A 23,541-nucleotide genomic window follows, 5' to 3' on the forward strand; every position below is an offset into this window, starting at 1 on the left:
GACTGACTTCCAATACATCAGAAAACTGGTCTGTAGTCAGTCACTCTAAATAAGAAAAAGGAAAAAAAAAAGACAGCTCAGTGATTAATATGCTCACTTGAATATCATAGATACATGTTCAAATCCTTCCTTTGCAGGCTGTGGAGCAAGGATGTGAAGCAAAACCCCATGTTTCAGGAGAAGAGCAGGCGATCTTAGATGAGTTTCCCTATTAGTCTCTTCTGATTTTTTTTTTCAGTGGATATAAAATACAGAAGTAATGTCTGCAGCAGAAGCAGTTCTGCTTAGTCATGAAAAAATGCCTTAACCTTCGAGGCTACAGGATTTCCCTTATCTGTCCTTTTGCTATCTGACTGCATTTTGTGCAAGATTTTATGCAGTAGATGTGTTTAGCTGATTTGATTCGTCTGAGATCAAAGACTAAGAATAATGCAGAAGGGACAATTCTTGTCAAGTGTAAAGTCAAGCTGTACACACATGTCTAATGGGTAAAATGTAAAGTACAGGAAAGAAAATGGGTGTGCAGGGGAGCTGCCTCTGGAGGGTTACATAATGGCATAGCAGAGGCTTTGAAGATCCATTCTTTGGAAATGATAGCATGATGCCTGAAGTCCTGTGTGGATCCAGTCAGGTGCTCTAAGGGTAAAATATGAAGGACAGTAAGAATATATACAGGATGGACATTTGTATAGAGCGAATCTTCAGGCCTTCCTTCCAGCCCTCCACATGCGGGGACAGCTGCAGTCCCATGAGCCTGTCACCTTACCCTTATGCAGTCTCCCTGTACCCAACCTCCCCTCCCAAGAGAAGGCTCTTTGGCATGCCCAGACTGCCCTGAAGGAATGGACATAAGCAGAACATGCTCTGCCAAATATGCATATCTTATTTATAGCTGACACAAAGCATCTATTGTTCTTGGGTTGTTTATGCCTTATTCCCTGTGGCATCTGCTTATATATTCTTGGTCTGATTCTTATCTTTTACTGACACACATCAGAAGCATTTCTAGACCTCTGGGTGGGGAAGGGTTTGACATTTCTCTTCTAGTTCAGATCAATATTGCAACAGAAGGGATGGGTCAAACATTTGCAGCTCTCATGCCTTTATTATTTATTAGCATTCAACTGTCTCTCACCTCTTATTGACCTTTTCTATTCAACTGATATGAAACCAAGACCCTTTGAACCCAAGTGCCAAGAGGTGCAGCTGTATTGCTGGCTTCTGCCCTGAGTAACAGACAGCTAAAGAACAGTCTGTAACACATGCTGCTAGTGCGTATCTTACCCAGAAAAATGCTGTCGAATATGGCCAAACCTCCCAGGGAACTTGGCCTTCCTGTAGAGCTCATCAGTACCCAAAACAATTCCTGCAGATTCTAACCTCTCCTTTACCTAATACTGTTTCTGATAAGCACTGAGGAACAAATTACTGTGCTTGTGGGTTTGTAGCACACAGAAGTAAACAAAGTGTATGGTGGTTGAAACCTGAAACCAGTGGAGCAGTGGTGACAGTCCCTGCCTCCATGGACAATCTCTGCACACTGACAACCTTCAAGGGCAGCCTCTGGCTGGCATCACTCTCAATGATGCCAGGAAGAGAGGCCACTTTTTGTTCTCACATCTTATTATTCATGGCTTATTTTAAATATGATTATATGGATATTAATTGGTTTTGTATTTACCCAACAGTAGTTAGGGCTTTATCACATGGATAGATTGCATATCTTTCTCACGTCTTCCCAGAATATTAGGGGACCGATAATCACAAATGTTCAGATATGCACAGAATGGGCGTATGCATACTCATTGCATATGGGTACACAATTCACATGGATGCACTTTTACCTACACATAGGCACACTAGAACAGATTAGCTATAGGCTTAGTTGTGCAGCTCTACAAGAGATACATGTTGTTTACATGTTGTCTGGAGCCCTGAGATGCATGGCAGTACAAGGACTGTATCTTTGCTGATATTACATGATATAATCTACTGGAAACAAGGCAAGAAAACCAGGGCCTGACACACAACCATAATACAAAAATTAAAAATAGTAATCATAAATAAACCCCCCTGTTTATGAATGACAGTGTAAATCAATTCTACTTTGTGAATTATGCTAATGCATGTAGTATGTGATTGCACATACTGACATGAGTTTGATAAACAGAAACTTGTTTTTCTCTCCATGGGAACAACTGGTCTTTGATGCCTTTATCATTGATGGACCTTAATTTTTAAGACTTTGAAAAGCAATATTCTTGTGTGTCATAGCAGAGATGTTTATTTCATTTAAATTGTGAGAAACTGTCAGAGCTGATAGGATTTTAACCTTAGTATGAAAGAAATGCAGGTAAGGCACATCCACTATTTAGGTCATTGTTTCTGGAAAATAAAGTTAAAGTATTATTTTAGTTTTTCTGTTTTAATTAGACACAGACTAACACCCCAGTTCTGAATATCCCATGTCCTGGAGTGTGGAAAGCTTATAGGCAGAGACTAAATTTTTTTCTTGAACCAATCTTCATTCAAAATGGACTTATTCCAGAGCATAAAGGTAACTTCCTTGTGGGTTTTATTCATATAAAGTTTCAGGAACCTAGGCACAATTTTATGTGTATAGAGCCATTTAGGATAAGTACCGCTGAATACACATTTAACATGCAAGAGCAAAGAACAACACTGTTGGCCTTTTTACCATGGCAAAGAGGAGAGGAACCATGTGCCATACAGAAAGATCCTCTAAAATCTTCTCCCCCTTCTGCAGTATACAAATAATCTAAAGTCTATTCTTGTACCTCTTGCAAGCAAACAATGAGGAACATTTAAAACATTAGATCTTCTTGAGAAGGAAATGCTTCAAGAAAGGGCATTATTTGAAAAGGGAAAAGGGGAAAATGCATCAGTAAGTGAACCTTTTCAGTGGGCGAGTCTCACAAAAAGAATGACAATAAATATGTCTATAAAAGGTATGTTTACGTCCCATAACCTCCGGGACAATTATTTCACTAGGCTCAGAATATTCTTCCTTCCTTTTATTTTTTTTCATTTTGAATTAACTGCTTGTGTAGACAAGCATCTGCTGCCTCTCCATCTCACAGCTGCTCTCTCCTGCCTTTATTCTTACTAGTCTGTATCCCCTGCCCATTTTCAAGCAAATACTTCAAGCCTCTGAAATGGTCAGTCAGGGCAAAAGGCCAAGAAGTGAAATCACCTCTTTACCACTAGATTTCCTTCTATTTTACTTTATTTCCCTAGGAAAGTTTGCCTCATCCCAAAAAGGCTGCGAGTACCAGAAGTTTGTTGTATAATTGCAGTTCTAGAGGAAGTTACTAAAATTTGTGATTTTCTGACTTTAAATGCAAATTCATTAATTTCCCCAAATGTTTTTATTTAGGTCAAAACTTGATAAAAGATTAGAAAACCTGGGTAGAATACATGTAAATCTGAATTAATCTGCTATTCTCATTTGCCTGGGTTTTTTTCTAGGATGGGAGGACATCAACACTGTGCTCAACATTTTCCCAGACCTATGAAATCTATGGTTTACACAGGCTACTGATGGCATCCTTACAGACCAGGAGGGAAACGGCATGAAAAGGTGTCAAACTCATTCTGACAATAATGCTTTTTAAGGATGGCCTTTGAGCCACAAAGTAGCTTGGAGGCTGTGAACATGCCTCAGTACGCAGTGGGTCTCCCACAGCTGCTTAAAAGAATATTTGAAGAACCACATGCCATCTTTCTGTGGAAACTGCCTTTATTTTAGCTGTCATTGTCCTTTGCTCCATGTTGACAGCCCTGCACCACCTGGCATCAGGCTGCTGTGGGGGCTGCCCAGCTGTGCAAACATGCTGCTATCACCAGCACCACCTCACACCTCAGAGTCTGTGCTGCACTGGGCAATGGCAGCAGGGATGCAGCCGCTCAGCTTCCTCTGGTACATCAGCACTGGGGAATGATCTTACTTCTCCTGTCTTTTGATTTCTTCCCTATTCTCTTCCTTTGTATCTACTCCCTCTTTTCCTGCCTACTAATTTGATTCCATCCTGCAGCTCTCTATTCCCTCAACTTAACCCTGTGTTGCATGCTCAGCCTATTGTATTGTATTGTATTTTACTTCTCTCCTGTCTTGTTCTTTCCCATCGCATCCCATAGATATACATACAAACATCTAAATACAGTTGCACACAAACACAACTGAAAGCTCAGATTCTGCACCATGCGGACACTTCATATGGACCAATAAAATATATCAAACCAGTCAAAGCTCTCACCACTGCTGGGTGTTGCCATTCAAGGTACAGAGAAAAGTGAAGATGATGCAGTGGAAGTTGATCACACCATGACACATTTTAGTGCTATTGCTATTTTTGACATTGTTAACTGCAAACTAGACCATATGGTCATACCCTACCTCCAGCTCTGGAGAGCCCCTGAACATGAAGATCAAATGAGGCAACCAGACAGTGCTATATAATACAGATGTGAAGAATTTGGAGGCTGGGACAGAATAAATAGGAAATATTCAGTCAACAAAAGGAAGGAGAGTGGACTAGAGTGAGAGTTAAAAAAAAAATATAGACTACAGTATTTTTGGAAAATATTTTAAGTGTTTAATTTGAGAGTTCTGGAGTTCATTTCCCCCAGCTAATTACAGGATTGGAAACTTTCTTAATAACTCATTAAAGAGAATGGAAGTGTTAGCAGAATATTTTTTTTTTTTTGCATAATTAGTAATGAAAACATGAACATCTAAACTGAACAGGCTTTAAAGGGAACATGTGCATGGTAATGCTACAGCCACATCTTTTTATTTGTTTGGTATTGCCAGTGCTGTCCATCTATTAAATGTCCCTTCAGCAGGTCAGGATTAGTTTTATTTCATGTCCATGTCATAAATGTAACAGATGCACCACTGTGTTCACAACAGTGAACCACAAATATCATTCCTTGTTTTTAAAGAAAGTCCCATAGCTAAGTGATAATGTCACTGGAAATTGTTATTACAGTAGATGGGAACTTGCATGACCCCTGCTGGGTTATCTTCTCCAAGGAATTGGAAGTGAACCTTGTAGTCCTTCTAAGAGATGAATAATTAAATTCTTATGATCGTGTAAGTTGTTACAATAAGATGAAAATTCATATTTTCACTTCCTATCCTTTTCCCTGGAAAATTGCTTTTTTTTTACTCCCTGTTGCAAGTTGTTTGACTGAATGCACGGAAATTCATAAGAAATCTTGGCACACTTGAAATATGACAGTTCTCATTGACTTCAAGAGGGTTTAAAGAAGAATATAACCCTTTAGTGAGAAAATACTTTGCTTAAGCACAACTTAATGTGAAATTTGTGGCTGTCTTATTTGACACTTCTTAAATACAGATATCAATTTCATGAAGCACTGAGTGAGGAAAGGAGGATTTAACCCATAGATAGCTTTTGTGGCACACTGCCAAACAACTGATTCTCACTTTTTGAAATACCTGTTTCCATTGGGTTATTTAAATTACTACCTGTGTCTTAATAGAGCACTGAAAGACTGGGAATGTGTTTTGGCTTTGCTCACAATGAATTCAGCAGAAGGATGTCTGGATCTAGTAGAGATACAGGCTGGAAGGAGGGGGCAGAAGAGAGCTCATAGGGCCAATACAGCCTCTCCACTGCCAACTGGTGTCTCTCCAACTGCAACCTGTGCGGACTCCAGAAGGTTGCCACAAGCTAAAAGACAAGCTATGCAGAGAGGCAGTGCTGCCAGACTATCTTCTCCTTCCTTTTTAATCCCTCTCCAAAGTTTCCAACCCCAAAGAAATCTGTATCATCAACAGACCACAATATATTTCTTCACCTGCACAGAAGAGATAAAAGGAGGTGCACTTTAGCAGCCTTTCTTTATACTAGGAACAAAGAGATGTTACAGCTGCTTCTGCCGTTAGACACTGTTTCCAGGTTTTGTGGTGACAGATCCATTTCTGGACATTTTGCTGTATCCCTTTGGGGATTAGATGTGTCACAGACACTTTAGTGACCTTAGTTGTGCTCTATGCATCACAGTGTTATGTGATCATTTCACTTGTCCGCTTCGCAGCCAGGCAGATCTCTTTTACTGCACCACCCATCTATCTCTGTGAAGCACAATACAGCTCTTAGCAAGAACAGGATACTGTATCTCCCTACAAGACTACTTCCAATGAAAATATATCCCCTTAAGACCCAGCAGTTGCAAAGTATTTGCTTGCACATGGCTGACATATTTCCCGGTTAGTCACAAAAAGAATAGTTTTAATTTACCTTATAAAGAATACAGAAAGAAAACCCACCCTAAAAAAGTAGCTTTATTAATTCAGCCCTTCTCACATTACTCCTTAATCAAAATGTACATAGTTATAAAAAAGATTCAGTTACATAACGAAACAAAAAAGTAATGGCTCTTAGTGAAATTACAATTAAAGCAATCCACTGCTTTTTCAAAGGCTCAGATCTTACAGGCAGAAGTCTACAGCTAAATAAGGCTTTTACTACTGACCAAACAACTACATTAGGACTTACACATCAATCAGTCATATAACATTCACATTCATGTAATAAAGTGGGGTTTGTATGTAGAAATTTAGTTCCCTCACATGCTGACTGGTACCAACATTTGTGTGTGAGTGAGCACTAATCCTCTCTTTCAAGAAAGGATTTCTTCAGGAAAAGCCCATGAAAACACTTAGTGAAAGAGAGTTTTCTTATTTACCTGAAAAGAGCTCATTTCTAGAAATCCAGCAGACCTGTTATTTTTTAAATGTTCTGCAGGACTTCAGGGGCAGCTCTGGGACCGAAGAGCAGGTATACAGGCAGATCAAGCAGACGTACAGCTCTCTCCATTTCCTGCTGGCAAAAGACTTCAGCTTTGGCATAGGGTGTTTTCATCCTTCTGTGCAGTATGAGTTCCTCGATGAGACTGGACTGCCTGGGGCACTAGTGACTAACCTGTTGTTTCTAAATTGCTGTTTCAAATACAGCTTAGGAAATTAAAGACACGGCCTGTGTGAAATAAGCCAGCAGTACCTGTCAATTACCTCGTGGAAAGGCAGTCCCAGACAGCTCAACTCACGCCCTTGCTGACAGCTGACAAGAAGCAAGGGAGCAAATGTTTGCATGGACTGAGCTGCTTCCTTCTCCCTAGGGACAGAGCCTTAGGTCTGAAGCATAAAATGGAAATTTTGGGGCTTCTACATAATTCCTTCTATTTAGAAAGGCTACTTTCTATTTAGCTATAATAAATGGACTCAATTTTGAAAGAGAAAACAAACTGAAGCTGTAGGACTGCAGAGGCGTATTAGGCAAATCCTCATCAACATTCCCTAGTAAGACAGCAGTAGTAAATCTGTATCAACCTCTCTTCTCTCTCAAACCTATCAAGCTCATTTGGGGAAAATGGCTCAAGATACTAACCTGACAGGTATTTGTAGAAGCTTAGCTTTTGTACATCCTAAAGAAACATCAAAGGCCTAAAGGAACTTGGTTTATTTAGTTTAGGTACATTTGCTAGTTCCAGTGGAGAACTAGAGATCTGAATACTAGATGACAAAGCTTCCTAAAGCAAACTGAAATGCACCTTTCCAGCTCAGGCAGACAGTATCTCCCCATGCTCAGCTGCACAGCATGATGGTTCCACGCCTCTGTGGTTCCATGCCTCTGTCCTGATGCACTGTGAAGAAGAATAAATGCTGGAGTGACAACTGCAGTAGGCAGCAGAGCTCTGAAAACATAACTGCTACAACACTGTAGATTTTGGCTTTGGTGGCTGTGTCATCTCTACACCTTGATTAACCAAAATTTGATTTCATCTAGGAATAATCCAACCATTCTTGCTTTATTATGAAAACCTATTTTCCACAAAATCAAGTCTACTGGCATCCAAATTTAATTACATGCCCAGTTGCATGTAGCAAATTTAGTGCAATTATTTTTACTAAAGCAATTTAATAGCTCTTGAATTATAAAAACTGTAATAATATAGGCAACATTTGATGTAGTTTCATTTTTGCTGAATACCAAGAGAAACAAAATACCCACTGAATGTAAATGTGTTGCTTCAGAGCTCCATCACACAGTGTGTCTGTACGCCTGTCTTTCTTACTCTTGAGGTGCCCAGAGAAAATGTATTCTATCTCCCTGCAGGCCTACAATGAGATCTGTGCCGGTAGGTCACAAGCTGGCTGAATGGGTCTTGTCATCCATATTTGTTCTCATTGCAGAGAAGTTAAATTCTTAAGAAAGGCTGAACAAATGCAGAGCCTGCGAGCATTCTGGAGCAGCGAGGGCACTTTGTGCAGGTAGACTGAGTCTATCTGGACCATCGCTAAAAGACTGTGTAACTCAAACGTCCACAGACCGCAACTACTGAGAAACCTTACTGTTTTGTTTTTTTTTTTTTACTTGCAAATAGGTTATTTATTTTCTGTTTTTTTATCCTTTTTTTTTTTTTCTTCTCTCTTAGGTATTCAAATACTAGGAATTTGTATTGTATACCACATACAAAATCAAAAAAGTCGACAGGAGTTCTTCCAAAGGCAAAGCTAAAAAATGGAATGCACACGTTCATGCCTCATCTTGTGCATATAAAATGCCTGGGAAAGAGACTTGGATGTGTTTTGTATCTGAATGTATGTATCTGGTAACTGCAGATAGACATTACAATAAGGAATATGAAAATGAGGCAACACATAGATTGCCTAAAGAGCAACAGTTGCAGTGGATTAGTTAAACTTCTTTAAGAACCTACTGAAAGTCATCATGGGCATCTCATGTTCAATGCATTTAGGGCAACTTGCTTCAAACAGCTGAATCAGTTTTTGTGAGTGTTAAACTGTCTCGTGGTTTGGGAGTAAGGGGGTTCGTTGCACAGCTGCACCTAACCCAGAATCCTCCATCTTTCAGAAAGAGGTCACTGAACCTGGACTGCTTTTCTCCTGGAAGTGCTGTGCAATAGGAGCATCTCCCAGGCACAGGTGTGAGACAGCCTGTGACCTCGGCCCCGCCGCTGCAGCTCTGGACCTCGCCAACCTCCTACCCCTCCAACAGCGGAGCAGGCACTGGGATTTTCCACCCCCATCCTCCTCCGAGGATGGACACCCTCCCGGCGGGCAGGGCCAACGCTTCCTGGCAGCGCAGGTCGCTGCTTTTCACCCGCCCGCCAACAAACGAAGGATGCCGAGGTGAACCCCGGCTCCCGACACGTTTCCTCCGGCAGGTCCGGGGGAGGGCCGTGGGCGTCGAGCCGGGGCCGAGCTCCGCCACAGCTGTCGGGGCTGCCCGTGCGGTGCTGCCTCGCCGCCCTCTGAGCCGCCAGGATGAGGCGGGCAGGGCCCTGGTGCCTACTCCTGGCCGCGGCCTGCGCCCTGGCCGTGCCCTCGCCGCCACCGCGGGCCGCCGTGCGCTGCCAGGCCGCCGGTGTCTGCTTCAGCGCCCACCTCGCCAACGCCTCGTACGCCGATGCCCGCGCCGCCTGCGGCGGGCACCGGGGCAGCCTGGCCTGGCTCAGCGGCGAGCCGGAGCTACGCCTGCTGCTGGGGTTGCTGGCAGATGCGGCGGCGGGGTCCGCGCCCTCGCTCTTCTGGGTCGGGCTGAAGAGGAACGCCTCCGCCTGCACCGACGCAGGGCAGCCGCTCCGCGGCTTCTCCTGGGAGGGCACCGGCGGCGGGGCGGCCCCGCAGGAGGTGTCGGCGGCCCTCGGACGGTGGGTGAAGGAGCCCGTGCGGTCCTGTCTCGCCGCCCGCTGCGCCGGGCTGCACCTAGCGGCGGCGGCGGCCCCCGACGGCGGCCCCAGCTGGGGATGGAAGGAACGGTTCTGCCAGCGGGAGAGCCAGGGCTACGTCTGCAAGTACCAGTACGAGGGAGCCTGCCCCGACATCAGCCCAACGGACGCACTCGGCCTCGACTACAGCCTCCCCTTCGAGGAGCGCAGCATCGGCCCCGGCTTCAGCCCGCCGGGCACCGTGCTCACCGTGGTGTGCTCCGGCGGGGAGATGCGGCTCACCTGCAGGCCCGAGCGGGGCGGCTTCGCCTGGCAGGGGGCAGAAGGGCCCCTCTGCCCCTGCCCTTTCCATCACGGGCGCCCCACCACCGGGCGATGCGCCCAGACCGCCGGGTGCCGCGATGCCGCCGGCGGCTTCGCCTGTGCCTGCACCACGGGCGGGCGGGAAGGGAAGCCTTGCGCGGCCACGGGGGCGGCTCCCACCACTGCGGGGGGCCCTGAGGAGCCCCCGGGTGCTGGGGCGGACAAGCGCCGCCCTCATGCCCCGACACCCGGCGGCTCCGCGGGGCCGCCCGCCGCCCCCACTGCAGCCTCAGGCGCAGAGAAGACAGCTGCTGCCCTGCCCTCCTCCTCCTCCAACTACGTTTTCATCCTGGTGACGGTCGCGGTGGTGGTGCTGGTCATGCTGGTTATGACCGTCCTGGGGGTCTTCAAGGTCTGCTTCAACAAGAAACCCGAGGGCCGCGGGGACAAAGAGCCGCGGGAGGCTGGCAGCAAGGCAGCGGCGGGCTCCAGGGAGCCAAGCGAAGCAGCGGGCGGCGAATAGCCTCGGGGCGGCAGGAGCCCTGTCCCTCAGGGCTGCCCCGAGCGGCAGCTCCCACCCGGGCCGGCTCTCGGCTACACCGGCCCTTCTGCTCCAGTCCTGCTGCCCGGGGAGCCGAGGAGCAGGCGCCTTGGGACTTGGCTGAGCAGGATTTGTGAATGCGAAACAGGCGGCTGCCCCCTTGTCTGGGCTTTGAAGCCTTTAGACAGCCAAGAGTTTTCGCCGGTCCGAAAAACAGTTATTCAGGTGCTGACACACACATAAATGCAGCAGGCTGGCCGACACAGCGGTTACTTATCTGTAGCTGCAACCGTTGCGGGGTTTTATCCTCTCAGAAACTGTTCTTCGTGTGCCTTGGAGCAAGTGTGAGGGAGCACTGTGAGCACTCGGGTCTTGTAATTCAGAAATCACTCATTGTCTGAGTGGTACTTGGAGGCTCTCCTGTTCTTGCTAATTGCTGATACGTTTGGAGAGGTGAATTGCCACACTTCTAGAGGAAACTGTGACCTATACTCTTCCAGGCTGACATCCTTAAAAATGAAGAGCTTTTCTATACTTATAAGGTCATTAAATTGCTGAGGGAGTGGGAGGTTAATAGAAAGTCAATTTTATACTTCAGCTGATGAAAAAAATAAAGGATGATGTAAAACCTAAATCACTGCTCTGTTTCTTCATACAATATTTTTATTGTAGCAGAGCAACATATTTTTCAGTTACAGCTTTTCTCCCCAAGTGCATGAGTACAAAATGTCTTCTGCATGCAATGCATGGCTCCCTTACACTCGGACAAGGTGGTGACAGACCACACTATGTGAGGAGTTATCGTGTGTCCAAATACATCATGCAAGTCCCCTTCTTTTTAGTCAGGTTGTTTTCCATGGAGTCCATGGAGAGTAAGGATAGAAGAATTCACCCTTTGTGCCCCTTTCTAAATGAGGTAAATAATTCTTCTGTGATTTCCCTTGGGAATTCCTGTAGAGGAGCTTTCCTCCTGGTGCCAGAACTTCCTTTCCCTGCAGTTTCGAGTGCTGATGCTCACTTCTTAATATGGTGCTGGGTTTCAATTAAAGTGGTAATGCTAAATATTGATTCAAGGTTTTCTTAGTGCAGTAAGACACAACTAACTGGATCTCATCCAAGCTTTTCGGGGTGTGGGAAGGGTAATGAAAGAACTTTAAAATCTGAAATGTTGTTTTTGATGGTGTTTTTGTTTGGGTTTTTTTTGTTTGTTGGTTGTTTTTTTGTCATGGTTGGTGGTTGTTTGTGGTTTTTTTTTTAAATAGGCTTTTTTGTTTCTTTTCCTGTCTTCAGAGCTGACCTTCTGACTACTGCTTTCACTTTGCCACTTTCCCGTTGAGTGTAGTGAACTCCATTTCAAACAATAATGTGTATTATTACTTATTTTTCTTGCATGTAAAGACTTGAAGATTAATACGGTGTAAACATCTGCTGAGGATAAAATATGACATGGTGTGGGCTTTTTCATTTTCCCTCTCTGTCTGCTTAATGATGGTGGGTTGCTGCTATCTGGGAAACACATTTTTTGCTTTTGTTAAGGGGATCACATCCGTATGTGACCCATCAGGCTGTCTGTAGCCATAAAATCTATTGTATCATGACAGGAATGAAATCCAGCTAGGTGAGAATGCTACTGACTACAAAGCTGTCTCATACTCTTGTAATCTGTTTACCACCCTGTTACTGTCGCTATAGGTAATTTCTTTGAGGGTGCAGCCTATGAGGAACTCCGTTCCCCTGCAAGGGGCAGTATAAGCGAATAACAACTAAGATGAATGAGAGCTTTCCTAAATTGTTATTTCTATGTTTTTCTCTTTCCCACATATAAGATGGCTCAGTGGGTCTATACAACTGTCCAGCTATTTTTTTCTAAGCTCTAGAAATACTCTTGTTTTCTGTTTCAGGAGTCTTGTCAATCACACAGCTAAGTGCTGAGTTGAGTGTCTGTAACTGACTACTTCTTTGGTGTCTCTCAGGATTTGACTCAGACTACTCCGTTAAAATGCAGAAGTTCATGCTCTTACAAACCATTCACCTGTCTCGTCTTATTATTTTCATTTTGCTCTTTGCCTTGGCTTCTTGTGAAATCACATTTTGACTTAAGAGTTCTTTTTCTCATACTCAAGCTTCAGAAGGAAGCATTAGGCATTTGTCTAAAGGACTACGCAAGGACTCTGTTATGTTTTCCCTGGTTTAAAATTTGACTCAGCTGAAACCAGACTATTATGCACCTAAGGATGGGATCCACCTCACCAGGTGTAGACATCTCTGACATCTCATCTAGACTTGTCTTGCTCACCTAGACTCTCTTATAGCCTACAGAGAGAAGCATGTACTTGCAGTTTCTTTCAGAAACTTGGACTAGATGATGAAAACAGGGTCAGTGAATTGCATCCTAAGAGTGCCATTTCTCAACATTGACTGTGAAGAAAGTCTAGGGAGGCTGCTCACATTTAAATGCCTGTTAAAACACACCAAAAATGTTCCTTGTTACCAATTATTAAATCTAATTTTTAGATTTCCTTAATTCCTGCAAATATAGTTTGACTGGTAGGCATATAATTTGTCAGCTGTACATGCTATTCATGAATATGTGACAGATTTTTAATGGTTTGTATTCATCAAATAATAAGAAATGCAATTTTCATTTTCCCCATTTTTTTTTAATAAGGATTCATACAGTTGAGGGCTTGAGTAAGTGTTACGGGATTAAAGTGAAATCTAAAAGTGGACATAGGCAAAATTCAAATACTTCAAAGAACTTTTTTCAAGTGTAGTATATAGCTTAAAGAAGATTAAAAAAATGATTCTGTGCTTCACCTGGAAAGTGTAATTTCCTATCACTTAATCAATTTTTTTGTCATGGTTTCAGCCCTTATTATCTTTGCTCATATATTGTGTGGACCTTAATGACTGGTACATGCAACTTAGTTCTGTCAGAAATAATATTTTCTGTTTCTTCAGGATGTAGAAATTTATCGAGGCTGTAGAGTGGTGATTCACATGCTTCAGTAATAATGTATAACTCACTTGAAAGGCAAACAGCAAGACAGCAGCAGTAGCCACTCTCTCAGAGTTTCAAAATAAGTTAAAGCTCATGCCTCTCCTTCTTTCCCCAGTGTGCAACCTTGCTTTTCTCCTCTGGACTTGCAGAGCTCTGGGACTGGGAGGCTGGAAAGTGAATGTGAACAGGAAGTCATCTGCTTGCAAGCAAGTCTTTTACCTTTTCTGTGTTGCAGACTTGTCGGCAAGGTCCCTGTAGGCAGCAGTGGAGGTGAAGGCAGAGACATGGTGGTCCACATAGATGTGGATAGTTATTATGTCCTTTCCCACCTGCTATCTGCCAGTCCTTTTGCATTGCAATTCTGAGACAGGATGGGGGAACAACTGCTTTTGTGGATTTTGTGGGTATCAAGTCCAGGAGGAGGATGAGCTGAGGAGGGAGAGATATGCAAGGATCCATCTTTATCAGGATGTATTCATCCTTAACATCCTCTCAGTGCATATTTTTTCAGGTGCTCATTGCAAAATGTGATGGTTTGTGAACAAATAAACATTCTCAGTCATTAATCCAGGAACAACACATGGGCTGTAATATGTCAGAAAAGAGTGGTTTTGTTTTTGGAATGTGGTCAGCAGGTCTTGTGTTTTAGACTGATAAGAATGGCTTACACTGTTCCCTAGAACATAACATAGAAGCATAAGAACAGATAGTTTGAGTAAGATTAAAAATAATCTCAATCAATCAGTAATGTCCCTGTGACAGCAAATGCTTTGGGAAATAGAATAAAAAATCTGACCTCTGTATGTGACACTTTTCCTGTTTACTTTAAGGTTGCAAGACCTTGAGTTTGAGAAGTTGTGGATGCCCCATTCCTAGAAGTGTTCAAGACCAGGTTGGCTGGGGTTTTGAGCAATCTGTTCTAATGGGAGTTGTCCCTGCCCATGGCAGAAGGGTGGAACTGGGTGATCTTTAAGGTCCCTTCCAACCCTAATCATTCTATGATTCCATGAATAAGCATATTTTAATATCAAAGTTGTTCTAGTTTGCATGAAGACATATGAAATTCCTTTTAAAAAGCTTCTTTACAATATTGTACACTCAGTTTAGCGTCTAAAATTGTCTTCTCTCTTTCTGTGACCAAATGATATACAAAATAATTCTGCTGCAATGTTAGGTAAACAATCTCACTAATGCCCGTATTCATTTTCTGCTCAATAAAGCAGTGACACCAGTCACATCTTTTTCCCCCAAGATCAACTTCTCCTACCAGCTTCAGCCTCTACAGCCATGGACTCATCTCCATAGCAGAATTAACACTCCAATTTCCAATACATGTCAGAGCAGTACAAAACCAAAACAAAGACTTGCTATTGCCTAAACAGCAAAAATGTGCTACCTAACTGTTTAGCAGCTGGAATCTGAATTTTACTAACCATTAATTCCTTTATAACCAATATACATTTTAATTCAACCCTTTGTAATGGACCAAATAAGATGCTTAAGATTTACAATAATGAAGCATATATATACACATACACGTTGTCTATGTGTGTGTATATTCATACATACTTGCTTTGTACAGCTTTGCCATGTTTTGAACTATTCCAGCTGACCAGCAATCATTTGAGCTTGCTGTTTTATGTTTGAGTGCCTGCAAGTCCTGCATAAATTAGTTGCAGTTGTGGCACTTTGCTCTTACCAGTCTGTCAGCACTGGAACTTATGTTCCTCAGTGCTGTTCAGCATTACAGAGTGCAGTACATTACAACACCCTTGCAGAAGCTCACAGCTTCCCTCTGGGTTGTCTTACAGAGTTTTATGTTTTGTAGGGCCCACATGCACAAAAAATAGCCCTGTCATCGATAAGTTAAGCAGAGCCATGCAATTCAATTCCAGTGCTCATCACAGCGATCAGCAGGTCCCAAGACATAAATCTGGTCCTACAAGCTCCATATGCTATGCATTTGGGTACTTCTATCTGAGCCTTTCTATTTAGGAAGCTCAAGAACCCACAGAGTGACCCCAAGACATATGATGCAGCATAAGAACCTGTGGGGAAAAAAAAAAAAAAGACTTTTTTGGGAAATGGGATAGTAGAAGAAAAAAGGCATCTTTTTTTTATCAAAATCGTGCTTGGTTTGTAGCTGTCTAGTGACATACTTTGAAATACTCTCTGGTTCACCTGTTTCTCTTGGCTATTTCTCTCTACAAAATGCAACATCTCAGAGAAAAATACAATTAGTAAATTACCCTTTCTTCCTGTGGCCTAGCCTGCAGTTAGCTGCCCACTAAGGCTCTGTGTTGAAGAGGATGGAAGTGCTGAATGCACAATGCAGCAGAAACATTTTATTCTCCTCTAGAGATTCATAATTCACAGTCTGTAGAGCCCTGGACTCGGGTAAGGTTTCTATGGGCTGAAATCACATAGTCTAGAACGCTGCATTGATGTTACTTTCTTGGCTAATTTATTTCTTCTGGTTGGTTGTTGTGTTTTGTTTTTTGGGGTTTTTGTATTACTATTTTTCTTGGATTTTTAGGGGGTAGGATTTACACTGCTGGAAACATGGAGGAGAACAGTCAAATCTTACATAACTTACTTATCAGCAGGTTATTTTATTTCAGTAGGATTTACTTTAATATTTAAAAGTAGAATGCTGATTTTTGGAAACCACTTAAAATACAATGTATGGTCACAGTGTTAATAGAATGTGCTACGTACATTTGAAAAGCAGACTTTTAGTTTTTCAGGAACAACCAGAAAGCCTTTTTTTTTTTTTTTTTTAATTCCGATTCGCTGGAAACCTGGCATTTCAGAAATGCTTATGTCATATTCAGAAATATTATTCTCCTTCTCTAAGAAGAAATCAGATGGGTACTTTAAATGCTGAATGCAAAGAAAACATTTACTGTGTGATGTTTTCTGCTGTAGGGACAACCTCAAGAGGCAGAGGATCTGCATGTGGCCTCACTTTTTCATCCACAGCCCAGGTATAAAGTGCATCTACAATCAGTCTGGTTCAAGCCCACTAGCTGCACGCAGCAGTCAGCCCCAGGATTATGAGATGTTTCTTTACTACTGTGCTGGGAAGCCTGGTGAGAAAGGAGAGTAATTTCCTGTGTACCCTCCCTTGAGTGGGAAAATGCTGCAGAGGTACCTTATCTGTGTTCCATGTGAAGAACATTCTCTCTTGTGCATACCACGGGAAACAGTCCAATGCATTGACTAGATACTGTTCAGAGCTACGCCACCTCTGGGTAGTGATTTTTTAGTGAATTAAGCATTACTTCAGATCATTTCCATATGAAATCTGGAGACTCTTATTTGCAATTTGGAAAGCATTAAAAAGAGCTATGTTTGTTTTCTGTTTGTTTGTTTGTTTGTTTGTTTGTTTGTTTTGTTTTTGGTTTTTTTTCTTTCTTTCTGGTAGTTACGTTCTGTTATGTAGAATAATAACACAGAATGAACTCGCTTTTTCTTCCAGAGCAAATTAAGAGTGATTTACAGCTGTTGAACACCTCTCCCACTGCCACAGTCAAACTAAACTAACCACAGTCAAACTAAAGGGTGAAAAACAGCAGGAAGAACTGTTAGTTTAAGATAAAAAGATTTTGTTTCCAACTGAAGCGACACAAGGTGTTTTAGCCGGTAATACCAGAGGCGCTGCTGGCTGTACGCAGCGGAGGGCAAGCCTGCCATCTACCGAGGCACCACCGGCCCCGCGGCAGCCCTCGCCTGCCCTTCCCACTCTGAACATCACCCTGGCCGTCTGCCTGGAACAACTGAAAATGAAGAATTAAAATGCACAGGTAGGTGTGCAGGCGTCCACCACAGCTTTGTTTAAAGGCAAAGTAAAATAAAATTAAAATAAACAAAACCAGACTCAACTCTCCATCAGAGCTGAGTACTGGGTATCAGTCATTGCTTTCTAACTTTTGCTTCATTGTGTCAGGTATTAAACAAATCCAACAGTAGAAAGTAGACTGACTCTCTATTTAATCTGACCATACATAACAATACGCCTGTGTGAAAAAGACCACATAAGATTATGAGATTTATATAATTTTTAAGAGATTGTGAGTGAGATTTTAAGTGAAGCTCTACAAATAGCATGGTGTGGAATCCTGGGTCATTTTACTGTTTTCACAGATGTTTGGAAAAGTTAAATAAGCTTATAAAGATATTTTATCCTTTTTTTTCTCCCACATGTGCATGTAAACCATTATCAAAATTAATATTTACATGTTTTCATTGAATGAGGTCCACTGGGAAGTAAAAGAAAAGAAACTGTACAATTGTAAAAGCTTTTCACAAAATATTTTAATAAGGATGTAACAGCTTCCACATTAGCAATTTTTAAACTAAAAGGAGCTGACTCACAGTCCATGGAAATGAATTAGTTTTTTTATCTCTCATTTCAATGGCCTTTGAATCAGACAACTTTGAAATACTAAATTTATACATTCATTTAACAGTATCTAATTTTTGGTGAAAGAAATGTACAAAGTAGAATCCTGCTTTTTGCTGCTGAGAAAAGTTAAGCAGTATAATTTAACAAAAACCTGTAGTAAGTCCACCACCGAAAATGCTAGATGCTTTAATTGTCGACCTTACACTTAACACTGTACTTAAGCACTGTAGTTACCAGTACAATGCTACAGGTATGCTGCTACTAGAGATTTTTTCCAATCCCTTGCTTCAGATTGCCAGTAGTTATAATGAATACAACTACAGTATTGTGCTAGAGAAGTGGTTTATCACAGCTACCAGCACACCTGTCACTGTGTGACACTGTTAACATAGGTGGTAGAAAGCAAAAAACATAGCTCATTATTTCAACACAGTCCTGTACCGATTCTTATGCTTGGGATAAGAGGGATCATGGATAGAAGGGTTTGTTTAATCAGCTGTCATTTATCAAACAAGAAAGCTTCATTCATGTATATGAAAATTGTTCTGTCATAAGAAGGGAAGAGAGAAAACTCAAGAGAGAGAATTTTTGTGGGGGAGACAGTGTAGATGAAAGAGTTAGAAAAAGTGACAACCTTTTTATCTGAAAAGGAGCCTTTTTGAACATCACCCATTTTAAATGCAACCTTGCGAGTAGCCACCACAGACATAAGTACACAGTACAGATTGCTTCAGAGAAACACATTCACAACACAGTGACAAGAATCAAATAGAAAAATCAAACAAAAAGACATCTGGCACACACTAAACCCATAAATTCTCATAAATGAAACATTAAGAAGCTCTGGGCCAGTATATTACATTGGCAACATATGAAACCCATTTTATGGGTTTTTTTTTTAGTGCAACAGAAGAAACTGGAGCTAGGGTAATAGCTATTCTCAAACAGCTACTTTTTTGTCAAGTATATATTTCAGAGCCTGATGGAGATTTTGAAAATAATCCCTTTTTTTTCCATGTAGGCTAGAGTGACTTTGCAGCCACCCAGGACATTCAAAACCATCTGAGCTCCCTTCACTGCTGTTTCACAGCTGATGGAGCAGGTGCAAGACAGTAGCTTCACAGTTTAGCGCTCCCTTTAAACTTTATTATTAGCACACTTTATCATATATATGGACACATTCAAACATTTCTCAGCTCAGCACTACCCCCAACTCCCTGCTCCGTGCTCCACTCCCTGTGAGTCACAGAACTGTTTATCTCCCTTTATCAGCAAGCTGCTGTGCAGCTCTGAAGCACAGCAATGATCAGATTCTTTTTCCAAAGACCTTTTCTGGCCTGCTTCCTCTGAACATAGCACAGACAGACAGAGCCCCAGTGAGGTGAAGCTGTCTGCAAAGCAGAAGACAGCTCCATGACTGTACCACTTCTTTTCTTGGGGCCTTTTTGCTCCCTACTTCCTTTTTTATTCCTGGGGCAGGGGGTGGGACAGAGAGAGGCTACTCGCTCCTTCCTGGGGGAGGGCAAGGTGTGTTGGGGGGGGACTTTTCCCCAGCATTTCTACTCTCTGAAGAGAAGGTGTACACTGACATTCTGAGCAGGGTCGCTTTCAGTCAGGGGGAGTCTGAGCCTGAATGGTGGGGCTTGACTGAGGCAGGCTTGACTCAGTGGCCTGGGGGTCCCACTGGCAACCTGTACAAAAGGTGAGGCAGAATAGTTGTAGGACCCTTACAGCCACTAATCAGACAGAGAAGAGTAGCAGAGCTTGGCTGACAGACCCTAAGACGACCCATGAGTGTGGCAATTTGTTAAGTGGGTGTCAAAGCAACAGCAAATGCACCTGCTCTCAAGGGAGGCAGATAGGGGTCAGGGACGGGGCAGCAGATCTAGGATGTGGGGTTTTCTTCACTTCTTCTGTCAAACACTGCTGTTGTTGGGCAGGACAAAAATCCCCTCCCTCCCAGCTCCCCCATGCCACAGCCCTGGACTTTCTCACCCTCCTGCTGGGGGCAGTAGGGGAGTAGGGGTTCAGGAATGCTTCCTCAGAGGGTGGTAATCCTGGAGGTGCAAGTGCCATTCCTGTACATGCTCCCTGACTCCAAGTTGTCTGGGGGAAAGTCCTCCATGCTGTATGCTCTGCTCTTGAGGGCAGTGGCATAGTAGTCGATGGGTTCCTCTGCAGCATTGTCCATCCAACTGAGGCAGAGCAGCCGCTGGAAGGATCGCTTGAAATTGTCCGAGAGAAAGCCATAGAGGATGGGGTTGGCACAGCTGTTGGCATAACCCAAGATGACAGAAAGCTGGCTGATGGTGGCATCATCCTGCTCTACAAAGACATTGACCAGCTGCACAATGTAGAAGGGCATCCAGCAGATGACAAAGACCATCACCACCATCATGACCATGAGAGTGATCTTGCGCTCCGAGCGTTTGCGTTGCTGCCAGCCAGCCTTCAGGGCCACCATGCGCATCTTGGCAATGATGAGGATGTAGCAGAGACAGATGGCCACCACAGGTAGCAAGAAGCCCATCAGAAAGGTGTAGACTACAAAGACCACCAACCACCTCTGTGTGGGCTCTGGCATGAGCATGTTGCAAGCCACTGTTCCATCACTGTTGGCTGCTGTGTTGGAGAAGATGATGATGGGCAGGATGATGAGGATGGAAAGCACCCAGACACCCAGATTGACCATTTTAGCCACAGTGGGACGGCGGTACCTAGCTGCCTTGATGGGGTGCACTACGGCAATGTAGCGGTCCACACTGAGCACAGTCAGGCAATAGATGCTGGTGAACATGTTGATGGCATCCACACTGAGCACCAGGCGGCAGAGCAGTGAGCCGAAGGGCCAGTGGTGCAGCAGGGTGGAGGTGACCAGAAAGGGGACGCTGAGCATCAGCAGCTCATCTGCGATGGCTAAATTGAGGATGTAGATGTTGGTGGCCGTCTTCATCTTGGCATAGCGTAGGATCACATAGATGACCATGGAGTTGCCGCACAGCCCGACCAAGCACACCACGGAGTAGATGAATGAGATGAGGATAGCGCTGCCCTGAGACTCACTCAGGGTGCTGTTCGGGGCGCCGGAGGAGTTCCTGCCGCCCGAGTCCATGCCCCCCGCCGCAGCCTCCTCCGAGGCGCTGCCGGCTCCGCCGCCGCTGCCGCTGCCTGCACCGCCCGGAAGCCTGGTGCAGGTGCCATTGGGGAGCATCCTCTGCCCGGAGCTCCCCGCCGCCGGCTCACAGCAGCAGGCGCCCGCCGCCGGCCCGGTGCTGCATCCCGGAGGGGCTCCCGGCTCGGCGGGTCCCAGCACCAGCAGCGGGAAGGAGGCGGCTGCCGGCGCCGCTCGCTCCGAGTGGCGGTAATCGCAGCTCTCCGGCTGGTGAATGATTAATAGGCAGCGGCTCGTCACCAGCCACTAAAAGGAGGAGGGAAAGAGGAGAAAAAAAATGCTGGAGGAGACGTAAGTGGGTGTCCCTCCCAGCTCACTCCCGCCCGCCTCCCATCACGCCCTCCGGCCGTTCTCTGCTCTGGCAGTGCAGCCTCCCCATGTCCCCGCTGCCCCCACCTCGCAATGCACCGCACACCCTCATCCCCTCGCTCTCCCCGTCCAGTATTGTTTCCCCCACCGTGCACTTCCCCCTTCCCTCCCAGCATCCTCTCCTCCCCCTCCATTCTGCACTGCCCCCCTTCCGCCCCCCATGGCACCTGGGTCCGGGCAGGGGCACCCCAGGCAAAGGGACCAGCCTTTCTTCTTCAGTTAAAAAGCCGGGGTCATTGGCGGGTGGGAAGTGTTACCTGGGCAGGGTTGCCTCATACCTGCACAGCTGCTGTCACCCTCACCTCCCACTGCACATTGCCCACCCCATGGCACTAGCACTAGGCATGGCACTATGACCAGTCACATAACCTTCAACCCTGAGTGCACTGCACTGCCTGAAAACGGCAATACCCTTGTGTCCTGCCTTGTCCTGTCCCACCACCATCAGGCATCACACACTTGCAGCATACAATACTTCAGTGCCCCTCTCCACATGTTTTGTTCTGAAACATACCCACCACTTTAATGTGCAGATACACACATTACCTGACATCCCAGCACATGCTCTACCTTTGTTCATTGCATCCAAGAGTGCAGGCACCAGTTTGAATGCTACAGCTCACCATCACTATTTTCACCATGACAGTGCCAAGACCATCCTAGCTATGCTGCTATGCAAACACACCATCTGTCCACTCTTCTGTCCCCTCAGATACTGCTTCCACTCACAGGATCACTTTAAGCTCAATCATCACATTACCAGTGCTCCAACAGCCCCTTCTCTTAATATTGTACTTAAAACGTAGGCATGTCCCTGATAGGATTGTATCCAGGCACGATCAGTCTATAAACCCTCCTTAGCACTATACAGTGACACAAACCATTGACATCATCTCCATTCTTACACTACTTCTACAGATACATAGCCATTGATACATAAATGACATCCCACGCTACACCTGTACATCCCAAACCTGATTCTACACACACTGACCCTTCCATGCTATTTTGTATACACTCCCTGCTCTGAAACCAACACAGTCATATGCACTGATAGCTACTCAGTCTGCAGGCAGACACCACTGTATTACACTCCTCATACACACCACCGGCTTCGAACACACATGAATGCCAGCAGATAGTCCTAATACTTTATCTCTGTACTCTGCTCTATATTCTGGCAAGCATACGTTTTTGCATGTGGTTTTGGTTCTGTTTTGGTTTGTGTTTTTTTCCAGTGTATGACTTTCGCATACACCTCTCCTTCTGGGCAATATGTCTCTCATCTCCCTATATGTTACTGCTCCAAGTATACAGTCTGTCTTTATATACTTAAACATAATCAGTTTCCATATACCACCACCACCTGCCAATTGTCTATTAACTACACATAGTTACTAATACACACACCCTCACACTTGCTCACTGCATCAACGCTCCTTCAACACAGCCATACATGTTAAATACTCAGTAATTGCTTATTGGCTGTAGCCACTCATGTCTGAGCATATCACACCTGTATGGAAACCAATCTGCCTCTTCATGTAAACTGTCACCTACTTTTGTCATGAATAGCAGGTCCACACGGCATAAATCTCACCACAGTGCATATACTGCTATATACTCCCTACTGCATCACTATGCTCAGCATCACACACACATCCTTACAACCTACTCATTTTACCATGCATACCCATCACCTCCTACAGTTTGCACATCTTGCTATCACTGTCTGCCCACCATCACCAGTATACATATTATCACTACCCACCACTTTAATACGCAGATACACACAGCATTACCATCAATTTGTGATAACCCATCAGCAGGAATTTATTCTCTCTAGCTATAGAGAATAAATATGTTTATCCCTATGCCCCTTATTACTACCACATACATGTAGCCTCTCTGAATATATGATTTTCCTCATATCAGTCATCACCTCCAATCAATATACACCTAGACACATTACGTTTAGCACATGCACAATTTTGCATGACCCG

The 23,541-nt window shown here is 44.2% G+C and overlaps 2 protein-coding genes across 2 annotated transcripts; one reads left to right on the top strand and one right to left on the bottom strand.

The window, feature by feature from the left end:
* Positions 1–9,197: 9,197 nt before the first annotated feature.
* CLEC14A (C-type lectin domain containing 14A) lies at positions 9,198–10,571 on the top strand. The gene is given in 2 exon segments (XM_057428495.1): positions 9,198–9,327; positions 9,330–10,571. Coding segments are annotated over 2 exon segments (1,371 nt in total). The 3' UTR covers position 10,571.
* Positions 10,572–19,688: 9,117 nt separating this feature from the next.
* SSTR1 (somatostatin receptor 1) lies at positions 19,689–21,470 on the bottom strand. Its single transcript, XM_057428496.1, has one exon. It carries the CDS (start codon positions 21,206–21,208, stop codon positions 20,039–20,041), a length of 1,170 nt encoding a protein of 389 aa, XP_057284479.1. The 5' UTR covers positions 21,209–21,470; the 3' UTR covers positions 19,689–20,038.
* Between the last annotated feature and the right edge of the window lie 2,071 nt (positions 21,471–23,541).

Source organism: Pezoporus wallicus, unplaced genomic scaffold (genome assembly GCF_028554395.1).
Source record: "Pezoporus wallicus isolate ANWC-B61680 ecotype Strahan unplaced genomic scaffold, APGP_CSIRO_Pwel_v1 contig_3486, whole genome shotgun sequence".
NCBI classification, from domain to species: domain Eukaryota; kingdom Metazoa; phylum Chordata; class Aves; order Psittaciformes; family Psittacidae; genus Pezoporus; species Pezoporus wallicus.

Coding starts and splice junctions, on each gene's coding strand:
- SSTR1 (XM_057428496.1), bottom strand. CDS start 21,208: ATGCTCCCCAATGGCACCTGCACCAGGCTTCCGGGCGGTGCAGGCAGC.